Below are 12,124 nucleotides of genomic sequence, written 5' to 3' on the forward strand. Positions count from 1 at the left end.
GCAATCGGTGAAAGAGGGGAATATCTACCATATACGAACATGGCACTCTTTCCTTATTATTAATTCATACAGTCTCTTGCCTTATGAAACATTAGTTACAGCTGTGGCAAATCTCGTTGTAGTTGCCGCTCAAATAAAAATTAACCAATGGTCCATATCAGAAAGAACCATCACAAGCGCCAATCCACTGGAAACGATGTGTTGCGAGAATACTCATACGTACAAACGAGTTGCGCGATTAATTTCTGTTAGTAATGGACGAAAAACCACACGTCTTTACTTGTTTTCACTAACTTTTTTTCCCCTTGCACACATGCATCCTATCATCTTTCGTTTTATTTCGTGATCTTTGACAATGTTAAGGTCGGGAGTCGTTTCTTTCATTGAAGACACTCAAGCGTAATAGTAAGCTACATGCATTTGCTTTAGTATATGTACATACTGTACATGTCAATATGTCTCCGAGCTTCACCACGCGCTTTTCGTTTCTGGTCCTACATAGCAAGCGATCGATACAACGGTAATTGGCACATATGACAATAGGTTAAGAGATTTGACCAGAATCATACCTGTTCACTTATAGCAATCAAAAGAAAAAGTGTGCGATTGAATTCACTTAGTACACAGAACGATATCTTAATTATTCTGACATGGTATGAGACTTTTACAAAGTAGAAGGAAACCTTGGATGGAGGAATCTTCATCAATTTGCAAGGCCCATGGAACTCTATATTTGGCCAAGTAGGTGCCCCGCATATACAAGCTCAGCTGCCCTCGTTTTCCCTTTGATCCTCTCGCTTTGAAGTAAATTTCTATCCATGGATAACTCACAAGGGTTGCGATTTGACGATGCATTGCTAGGCAATCCGTTCGCGGATGCCATTTCACCTTCTCAGTCTAGAGAGACATCCCAAGCGGAAGAACCTCAGCATGAGCAACACAAGCAGCAGCAACCCGAACAGTCCCCCAGTACAACACCGAGTTTTGAAGACGGACAACAGCAACTTCAATACCATGAACAAGAAGATACGTCTTCACCGGCCGAACAGCAACAGGAGGAGCAAGAGATAGTAGCGGAAGCAGAAGACGAAGAGCAAGAATTTGTCGAGCAACAACAACAACAGCAGCCAGTACTGACTACGAGTAATAGCAGTAGTAGAAACAATAGCAGCAGTATCGGTAGTGGCGTTAGTAGCAACAGTGCGAATCAATACCAAAACAATAGCGTTGTAGAAGGCATGGCGTCTTTGAATGTCGACAATGAAGTACCGTTTACGGTAGCTGACGAGCCTTCTACGATTGACAATGGCTCGGATTATAGTCAGGTATAAGACTTGCTGATTCTGTGATTATGCATATTGTATGTTTTGAGGGGAGCTTCCCCGCGTTTTCGAAAAGGAATGAATCGACTGCTAACCCCCTCCCTTCCTCCGTGATATATTCCAGTCAGAAAGTTTGGAGATACCGAAAAGTGGGTCACGACCATTTTTCCATGTTACAGTACAAGATCCTCAAAAAGTTGGGGATGCCATCAATGCACATATCGTGTACAAAGTCAAAACAAAGGTAATGTATGGATGATATAGGGAAATTCTCCCCTATTATCAATATATAAACGTGAATGTTGATGGTGATGTTTTAGACCAATTCACCAGTATTCCGAGCGCCCGAGTTTGTGGTTGCACGTCGATACCGCGATTTCCTATGGTTATACAATCAGCTGACGCTAGGCAACCCGGGTGTGATTGTTCCGCCTGTGCCTGAGAAACATGCATTAGGTATGGTCAAAGCAACCTTTCTGATTATGAATGACGGGAGCAAGTAGAGTGTGTGTTGCTATATGGTATGCAGACGTACGAAGAAACAGAGTGAATGGCTGAGAAAAATATGCTGCATCCAGGTCGATTCCAAGACGAATTTGTTGAATCTCGAAGGATAGCACTGGAGCGATGTTTACAAAAAATTGTATCGCATCCTATGCTCTATGGTGACCCAGATCTCAAAGTATTTCTTGAAAGTGAATCCTTTAATGTGGAGGTAAGCAGCTATATAGAAACTTGGATGATGATGGAAAAGGAGTGTGTTAAGTGATGAGGCTTCTCTCAATAGAAACGACAAAAGCGAGCAGAGCCAGATACACCCAAAGTCAGTTTAATGCGATCATTCGGAGAAACCATATCAAATGCAGCAAGTAATCCGTTCTCAAAGTTTATTGAAGTGGATGAATGGTTTGCGTCGAAGCGAACGCAGTTGGAGACGTTGGAAAATCAGCTCAAGGCATTACTGAAGAGTGTGGAGGGGGTTGTGAAACAAAGAAAAGGTATATATAATTGCTCATTGTGCTGGTGCATATGTGTGTCGCTCACCGTTCACTTTGTCTTTTATAGAGTTAGGAGGATCGATTGCCGATTTTGGGGAGAGCATGATCCCTCTTGCTTCGGCTGAACTGGATCGTGGTCTGTCTACGCACTTGATGGTTTTGGCGGATGTTCAAAAAAGGATGAAAGAGCTGCATGAGCAACAGGTTAGTAAGGTTAAAGATTAGCTTTATTGGAGAAAACGTGATATGATAAAGTCTATTTTGAGGCTGGGGGAGTGGAATTAAATACAAGAAGGCTCGGTAATTGATTTAATTAATGAAATACGTAGGCCCATCATGACATCCTAACATTAGAACATACCATCGATGAATATATCCGGATAATAGGATCCATCAAGGTAAAAGGGATAATTCTCTATGTGGTATCAAAGATAATAAAGCCGGGGGAGAGTATACTGATCGACAAGTGGGATAGCTGGCATTCAATGCACGCATTAAGGCATATCAAGCATACCAGCAAGCTGAATCAGAAGTACAGAAAAAGCAAGCCGTATACGATCGATTGAACAGTCAATCGAAAAAGCCAGAACGACTTGCTGTAGCAGAACAAGAGATCACAGAGGTACACGAGCTTGAAAAACGAGCACTAAAACTATAGCTTGCTGTCTAGAAGAAACAAAGACTTATCCAGTTGTGTATAAAAAGGCAAAACAACGGATGACAGAATACCATCGAGAGTTCCAAGACGTTTCAAAGCTGATCAAGAACGAGCTGGATCGGTTTGATCATGAGAAAGTGGAAGATTTCCGGGACAGTGTAGAACAATTTCTATGCAGCATGATCGAGCATCAAAAACAGGTATGCACAAATAGCATTGTAAAGTCGTCGTGTGTGTGTGAAGAGAACTCATCAACAATTACATGTGTACCCCTTACCCAATGATGTTACCACTAGATAATTGCCTTGTGGGAATCCTATTTTGAACAAACCGAGCAACTGGTGTCTGATGCAACAACCACAACAGCAACTAGCGCAGCAGCTGCAGAAAGCCAATGATATCACATCCGTCCATTTGTAGTCATCATCTCAAAAATAATAGCAAAGATACCCTTAAAATAGTTTTGTTTATGTATACTTTACACTTTTACTCTGTGGTGGCGTGATACATCAGCACATCTGATGAAATAAGTTGGGCGTAGTATATGATACTACACTCATACATATACTACCCACCCGTCATCACCAAGTGCAGATGATGGCACGCATAACACACGCTTCCTTTCGACCTCCATCAAACTTGTTCTATATAATGGTAACCATTATCACTATATAGCTCATAGCATACGTGGCTGCTCGCTGATGGTGTGAAGAGGAAGAAAGAGAAAGCGTGTGTATGTATAATATTGATGATGCAAGCTATTCATTTTTTTATGCTCCACCAATCCACACACTCATCTACAAGAACAACAGCAATAACAAGAATGCATCCTATAGAGAGAGAGAGAGAGACCTTTTACAAAATGCTTTATATATGTATACGACGATATCAAGGGGGTGTGTGGTTTTGGATAAGAAAGGGGGAAAGAGAAAAGAACAAAATAAACAAATACGTACAAAAAAAAAGCCATTACCCGAATTATAGTAATTTCCGGAAAGGAGTCGTTAAACGGAGAAGGAGGCTGTTGAATATGCGAGAGAGAGAGAAAGAATAAAAAAAAGAGTATTTTGTACTATGATACTAAGAACACTTTCTGAAAATGCTATGGATACTCACACAAATTCACTATACAACATTGAAAGAAAAAGAGGATGGAAAGAGGGAGAAGATGTAAAGACGAAGAATGGGCAGAAGTGATATGGATGGCGAAAAAGAGTATATGCAAGATGGTTGTTGGTTGTTGCTGTTATTTTTATGATGATTTGATACTGTTCAGGCTATTCTTGGTGAGATCGCTGCTGTTATTTGTGTTGTTGTGGATTTTAGCATGACGGCGCAGATTGCTGACCACCGAGAAGCGTCGACCACAGCCTTCAATCTGGCACTTGTAAGGTTTCTATAATAGATAATACACACACACACACACATGTAAGCTCATGGTTGTAATTGTAATATAATTAAACAATGATTATACCTCTCCAGTATGACTATGCATGTGGGTTGCCAGTGAGCTAGGCCGGGTAAATCGCTTGACACAGACAGTGCATTTGTATCGACGTGGGGTAGTTGTGACAACCTTGGCATCCATCATGTTGTTGTTAGCAATGTTGCTGTTGTTGGCCGTACTGGACGAGGAATCAGAGGATGATGCGGATAAACTGGGCTGTTGCTGTGGCGGTAATGCCTGTGGATGCTGCTGCTTTTCTGATGCTTGATGATGGTGCTGGTGAGGATGACTAGGATGTTGAAGTTGTTGTTGTTGCTGTGTATGATGTGAACGATGTTGGCGGTGATGGTGCTGCAGGTGGTGATGATCATGGGTATGATGGTATGGATGGTAAGATCTTCGCGACGCTGTTGTTGTCGTAGAATTAGGTTGAGGCGGTGGTGGTTCAAACTGCTGGTGATAGTTTGAAGGGATTGGCGAATGATGGCCACCCACAAATGGATCGCTGTAATAATGATGGTGCTGTCGATATGGATCGTGTTCTTGTTGTTGTTGTTGGTGCTGCTGCATCCAACCAATGTGATGTTGGGGAGGGGGTAATGGCCCTTGATGGATCAGTTCATGGTACATTGCATCTGCTGGAGGGTGCGATGTATTTGGCATGATGCTGCTACTACCGGAAAACGAAGCGACAAAGCCCGGGCCGGGATAAGCTCCTGCATCTGATACTGCTGCTGGATGCGGTGGTGGCGCCATCACAGACGATGATGAGCATGTAGGAGTATGGTGTTGCCATGAAGAGGTTGTTGTCGTGTGCAGCGGTGAATAAGACATTGATCTGATGCTACCTCCCATGGTGGTAGCAGCAGCATTACCACCGCCTCCAACATTGGTGAATGGTCGCCGTATACTATCGTGCCATTGCCGGTGAGGTGGCGTTCCGTCGGATGCCGGTGGCGTTGGCAGGGGCACGCGAGCAGGGGCTTCACCTCCTGAATTGACTGCGGCCGCGGCAGCAGCAGCAGCAGCAGCAGCAGCAGCGCTATCGCCATCTAAACAATCCGGAACGGGGGAAAGGAGGTGCTTGTTGTTGTTGTTGTTGTTGTTGCTAGAAGCATTGCTGCTGTTATCATATGCTTGCTGAGGGGTACAGCCTGTTGTCGCTGTTGTAGTACAAGTGCTAACGGTGGCCGTGTCGATGTTGCTGTAGCGGATAACAGCTGAATCGTCGACTGTGGGTGCTGCTGTAGGCTGTTTGTCGGCATAACCAGCGATCAGTCCATCAGAAGTAGTGGTGGTACTGCCGCTCAATGAGCTGCTCGCAGTGCTGTAGGTAGGTGAAGCAGCGTGTGTGAGATCGGTGGTGGAGATCGCGTTGCTGGTCAGCGCATGATTTATATCGGCTTTGATTAACTCAGACGAGTCACTGCCAAGCAGCTGGATAGGCCGGTCAACTTCAAAGCTCATTTGATGATTTGATCTGATCTAATATTGAAGTGTTTTTGATTGTTTTGTTGTTGGTGGTTCTTGTGTGTGTGTGTGTGTTTGATGAGAGGTCTCTTTCCCGCTTTCTCTTTGTGTATTTGTTTGGTTGGAAGGTGAGAGTGTAGTCGTCGGTGGTAATCCGTATGGTTGGGAGGCAGAAAAATAAGAAAAGAAGAGAGAAGAAAAAGAAAAGAAAGATGGGGGCGTCAATTAGTAAACTTTTATTTCTATTTCACACTTTGCTTGAGTCTTTTTAAAGGCAAGAGACTTCCAGGGGGTGTGTATGCATACGCTCACACTCTATCTCTATCTCTCTTCTCTCTCATATTCTATCTCTTCTGAGCTGATGCTGAGCTGATGCTGGGCGAAATACCAGGGACCATCGTACTGTTTGTGGCTATTGTATAACTTGATCCATCCACACCGAAGGGCGCGAGATAGAGAAGAAAGACTCAGACAGAGACAGAGAGAAACAAGTAGGAGTCCAATGTTATGCGTCTATGTTTTGGTAGTCTATTGCATACACTCTTCTTTTTTCAACCTAAATCAGCAATGCTCTCTCTTTCCACTCTTTTTCTCGCTGCCTCTGGCTCGAACCCATCCTCTCCTAAACAGCTCAAAGCAGCAGGCTGTAAAGATTGCTATTATGGTCATTATTTCGCCTGCATTTCACCCTGTTTCTAGCCCTTATAGTGTACCATGATCTCTAATATATTTTCTGTAGATAGTATCCGATGGTAATAACTGGATAGTCTCATAATTGGGTGCTTGCACTCTGTATGTGAGTGTGGGGCAAATATAATATAAGAACATGCAAGACCACACGGAACAATCTCAGTACTCCTCCGCACGCACACGCCCACTGCTGGGTGCGCCCCCTTCCCTTCCCCTCTCTTTCTCTCTTTCTCTCTCCCCAACATGACCCCCTTTCTTTTTCTTCGTTTGCGGATGAAAAGACCCGAGGTACAACAGAGTCAGAGAAAATGGTAAAGTGTGTTTGGTCTCCTTATAATAAAAAGATTTAATTGAACGCTTTGTGTTACCACAGAGCAAAAAGATGGCAAAAACGAAAGTAGGGGGCCGCCTCCACCTTTGTTTTTCTCTCTCTCGCTCTCTCTTTCTCTTTCTATATACCAACAACACACACATTTTTTACAATTCGCCCCTATAATCCTTGGCGTTATGCATGATGTATCCTGCAACAAAAGAATAACCACTAGCAACAGTGAGTGTTACTGTGGTCTGGCCTTTGTCGCTGTGCGCCAGCCTATCGTTAACTTTTCTTAAAGATCTTTGATTTCGACGCACATTTCATGCGCTCAGTCCGCCACTGTCCCCTCATTTGGATAACAAACTGAAGCAGCAAAACTAAGGTTCTGTCCTTATTCCTCTAAACAATGTATCTTCTAGGTACTTCTGCACAACTTGACAACCGGCAAATAGCGCGTTACATAGAGACAGATTATAGCACGTGTTCAAAAACAGTAATCAATAGTTACAAAGTTTTCGTTCATCAATTATTTACGAGAAGCAGAAAGTAACACACAAATTACGGTCATTGGTAACCACGTTGTTCATGTTCAATGTCAGTCGTCAAGATGATCATGTTGTTGTTGTTGTTGTTGGCATGCATGATAGATTTCACATAGATGAAATATGCTGCTACAGCCTTTATAATGGTTTGAACGATTGCAAAAAATAAAGCTACATGTTCTTATTATCCATATGGACGAGAATAGAGCCTAGTTGTATACTATCGCGTACTAAAACGTGTTTTGTGAGCTCTCCAACTTGCGACTCTGCTGCTTGAAATGCACAAAATAATTAAGCTTTTTGTGGAACAAGTATGTGCATACCTCTACATTGCTATATTGCCTCTCAAACAATAATTTAAATGTATACCGAATTTGCTGGTAGACAATAGCAACCTTGTCATTATATTTACTGTGAGGGCTGTCATCAGCATCCTCTGTTGTGATGTCAAAAATCCACACTAGAGTACAGCAAAAATATGTAATGGATGCATTATACCCGCTGCTAGGTGGTCCTAGCGTTTAAAGTCGTTGTACTTTTACTATGGAATGAAAACTGTTCTTGCCTTTTCTCTTTCCTCTTCCTTGAATGGATAATATGCGGTGTCGTTTGTTTACTCTCCCTCGCTTTCTTATTGTTCTTTCCCATATATCAATAACCACCAATCATCATTCTTCCCCCCTCTCCCTACCACCTCCCTTCTACACCTCCTTCCCCCCGGAACCTTTTCTCTCTCCACTACTAATAACTCTACCAATTGTGAATGATTGTGATATCTCGACAGTCCTATCTCTGCAAGCAACCCCTCCTTCATTTCCTCTCCTGGTCTCCCATCCCTTACTCCGTTCTGCCTCAACTAAATCTTCCCGTCCCACAACATATAAAATACACACGCGAATTGCACGCAACCACGTGGTGTACGCTTATTAGACTCGGCCACGCACCGACTTTCCATGTTTGTGCTGTTCATGCAATTTCGCTTTCTTTTCTACGTTACATGTTTCCTCGTCCAGACACACTATACAGCAGTATAGCATGCAATCTTAATGTATCTGCTGCTGTGCACATTATTGTTCCTTTTTCTTGTCATCCTATATATTACTCACTATAACCGGACACCAGATAATAATACGATATTTCTTCTGCTTTTATCTTGCCTTGCATATCATCAAGTGCTCTCTAAATGCGCATAAGTTGCTAATGCTGCCAACAGTACATACGTGCATATTTGCTTTTATGTAATAATTTTGACCCGTTCAGCATTGATTTGCCATGAACACGTACTATGATTCTTCTGCAACAATTAGATTAAATGAAGGAGGAATACAGTAGCATTAAGTTTTCCTCTACCCGGGACTGCAGTAATATGATATAGTAACATGCATAAACGTACTGTACATAATAAGTGCATCTCCAGAAGAATGCACTACATATATCGCATGTATTTTCTTTCTTTCTCTCATCCTTGACAATATCACTTTCAAATCCCTATCGTATGTAAATTATATTTTAAAAATGTTCCTGGAATGACTTCCTACTAGTAGATACATGGGTATACTCCAAAAATAGTCGATTCTTGTGCATATCTGTGGGTTCATGCTGTTTTTTTTGTAATCTACAGTGTCGATGAAAAAATCGCAAAGCGTAGCATTCCCACGTTAACGATATGTAAAAAAATGCGGCACCCCATGTAGTGGAGTGTCAAGCACCGGCCGTGTCAAAAGAAAAGGAATTTGGATCCGGGGGATAGAAATTTGACAGGTTGACCGGTGTAGATAGCGGAACATCAAGCGAGCGCTAGCGCGCGATTAGGACCAGACACTAAAACATAGGTATCGTGGGAGAGATTGACTGCACTCATTCATATCTTTTCTGCTTTATAAGGAGAATATTGTACATCATTTTAAAATATAAATAACGGCGGGATAAACCCTTCTATAGGAAAAATTTACCCCAGTATCATATGCACGCTATTTTTCTTTTGGCACTCAGCATGTTAAAAACATCACTGGTATGGATTTTGATAATGTAAAAGTCGCTGTGTATATGCGCATATCGTAGCAAATGGGTATGATATGTATGATTATGATTACTTTATACTGTATACATTATATTTGTACTGCCAGATTATGATATTATTACTATGGGATGAAACGTCATGAATTTGCTTATTTACATATGCTGTAATAAAGGAGTATTTGGGAATGTCGGGTTGGATCGAATTTGCTCTAGGATTTCTTGTAAAACGCCCTTCAAGTTAACGAATCCGTGTCTGCGTAGCAGGTCACGGGCAATGTTTTCAACCTGCTCTTGTCTATACAATATGTGGAACAGCTACAATCAGCAAGGGAAATATAAAACTCATCTACGTTTTTTCTTTCTACCGTGCAACACAAATGCATGTTTGGTCATTCTTACGCTATGTCTGTAGGGCCACGATTGTAAGTAACAGTAACGGCTTCCATGTTGATAACCGGGAATTTGGATATATCTTGCGGCCGCAAATCAATAGTGATCGTGACTTTTGTTCGATGGATAAAGCTAGTTGGCACTAAAGTGCATCTCACCCATTGCTCACTTTCGTTCTCGGTTTCCAAGGGATTGATCTCCATAAAATAACGTGCGCCACTTCGTATCAATTCGCGGTATATTCCACGCGCCTGATTCCAATAAATCGCTGCCGTCTCTATGATCTATTCATTATTTCGTAATAGAAAGTCAGCAATGACAAATAATGCCATGTTTCATATATGCAGAAGAGAAGGCACGTGACTTACTTGGTTTGTATTCTCCAAGCCCTTGATCATGGCATGCAATCCATTGACTAAAGGCGAGATCCTTCCATAAAAACTCTCGTTCAGAATACTTATTTGGACCGCGTCAGGTTGTCGTGGAAACTGGCTAGGTGACTTTATTTGAACCAATATGTCGCCCATTATTTCAACACTAATAACCTCGTCCGATCGTTCGATGACTCGCAGCCTGCTGTATCTACTGCTCTTTTCGAATTTCTCTACGTTTTTAGCCAAAACACAGAACGTTAGCACTAGGCGACTCTTTGTCGAACATGGTTCAAAAGAAAAACACACCTTGTGCTCTTTGCAAAAAACTTTCAGGATGAACTGTTACGCCTTGTTCCTGCTCAAGCTTGGCCGTTTCCTGTGATATATTACCGCAACGATTAGTTACTGGCAAGATAATGTTTAACAGGGATGTAACTTACTGCTTCGAGCTGTTCCTTTCGTCGATTTAATTGCCTTATCGAGCCCATTACTGAACTTTCTTTTTCAGCGAGTTGTGCTATATCTGCTCGATATCCATCCAAGGTGGCCCTAAAAAACAGGTAGTACTGGACTTAATGATAATATCGTCGCTTCCAGGTAATCAAGTAATAGCACTTGGGTGTACATACCTTTGCTCGTTGATTTCGTTTTGCTTGTTTGCATCAGCATACACTACTTGACGACGTTCTTCAAGTCTAATACGAAAATATGTCAATATCTGTAAAAAATAGCAACTCGCTTGTCGTTGTTTAATCTAAAGTTTGCTACCTCGTTCGCGCATCTGCAAGTTTTTGCTTGAGTTCAGCAAGATGCTTCTGCAAATCATATGAGCTGTCTTCTATCCGTCGTCCAAACGCTTCATGATATTGTTCTTCCTAGTATATTTCGGTTTCACTGTCAGAAAATATAACATATTCAAAACACACACATGTAGCATGGATGACTATGATCACCTCAGTGATATTCTGCACGCAAGGCTCCAGATTCCACTTTAAGCTGTCGTTCTTGGTTTGCTTCCATTCGAGAAGTGTATGTAGAGCTTTGAACCCGGCATAATCTTTGGTCTTTTTCAGCCTTGCCTAATCATAAATTAAGCCCACCATCACCATCATATCAATGCTGATTAGTTACTGCAAAATCAAGATAAAAACCTGCAATTACCAAGATACACATACTTCAATATCATTTTGAACGTTCAGGTCCGCATCCAAATATTCCTTAAACAATGAAGGATTTGATGCACTGACTTCTCTGTCTATTCTTGCAATCACCTCTTCATCCGCAGCAATAAGTTCCTTTAACTCTCCACAATGCTGTCCATTCCAAAACGGGGAGGATGAAAAGAGTAATATTTATTAGGCTTTCACACAAACATTAAACATCGTTTCTTCAAGGAAAACATCATTTATTTACTTACTGTTTTATACATTTCCAGCTCTGGAATCGTTGTTGCAGCTGCCACAGCTTGCTCGGAGACCCTTACAGGCTCTGAAGATAAATAGTTTTGGTACAAGTAAGGATCAAAAAACAAAAGAGGAAATATATAACCACTTGTCTCTCTCTTTGTAGTTCCATCCCGAAAATATACCTTCAGAAGTACTAAAATCTGATGTTCGTCTGCGATCGTACTCAACTGTGGAATCTCCAAATGAAATGCTGATGTACAGCAGAAACTCTGAAAGTGGAATGTTCCTTGATGGTGGAGGTGGAGGTGGTGACGGAGGTGATAATTCGCCAATTTCATTAGAGGAATCATAGAGCTGTGATAGCTCTTCGTCAAGGATATTATCTATAATAAATAACAACCATAGATGTAATTTAAGTGAGTATAGCTCGATATTTTCTATATCGGATCCGCCGCTTTTTCTTACCTGCTCCATCAGCATAATCAGATCCAA

General features: G+C 41.8%; 3 protein-coding genes across 3 annotated transcripts; 1 reads left to right on the forward strand and 2 right to left on the reverse strand.

Annotated features, from left to right (window-relative positions):
- Positions 1-818: 818 nt before the first annotated feature.
- Positions 819-3,450, forward strand: BDB00DRAFT_919886 (Vps5 C terminal like-domain-containing protein; the record flags this gene model as incomplete). Its single annotated transcript, XM_053128740.1, has 10 exons — positions 819-1,325; positions 1,447-1,566; positions 1,643-1,778; positions 1,901-2,037; positions 2,110-2,320; positions 2,388-2,524; positions 2,650-2,718; positions 2,796-2,942; positions 3,026-3,178; positions 3,275-3,450. 10 exons carry the CDS (start codon positions 819-821, stop codon positions 3,374-3,376), a joined length of 1,719 nt encoding a protein of 572 aa, XP_052975981.1. The 3' UTR covers positions 3,377-3,450.
- An 834-nt stretch (positions 3,451-4,284) lies between these two features.
- On the reverse strand, positions 4,285-4,536 carry BDB00DRAFT_726141 (uncharacterized protein; the record flags this gene model as incomplete). The annotated part of the gene is made up of 2 exons (XM_053118243.1): positions 4,285-4,374; positions 4,453-4,536. Coding segments are annotated over 2 exons (174 nt in total), but the record flags the coding sequence as incomplete, so codon positions are not given.
- A 5,079-nt stretch (positions 4,537-9,615) lies between these two features.
- BDB00DRAFT_876150 (Spc7 kinetochore protein-domain-containing protein) lies at positions 9,616-12,013 on the reverse strand (the record flags this gene model as incomplete). The annotated part of the gene is made up of 11 exons (XM_053127446.1): positions 9,616-9,757; positions 9,862-10,136; positions 10,221-10,456; positions 10,533-10,602; positions 10,667-10,775; positions 10,856-10,921; positions 10,995-11,101; positions 11,180-11,305; positions 11,402-11,539; positions 11,644-11,714; positions 11,815-12,013. Coding segments are annotated over 11 exons (1,539 nt in total), but the record flags the coding sequence as incomplete, so codon positions are not given.
- Between the last annotated feature and the right edge of the window lie 111 nt (positions 12,014-12,124).

The sequence above is a fragment of the Zychaea mexicana genome (genome assembly GCF_025766255.1).
Source record: "Zychaea mexicana strain RSA 1403 chromosome Unknown BDB00scaffold_83, whole genome shotgun sequence".
NCBI lineage: Eukaryota > Fungi > Mucoromycota > Mucoromycetes > Mucorales > Lichtheimiaceae > Zychaea > Zychaea mexicana.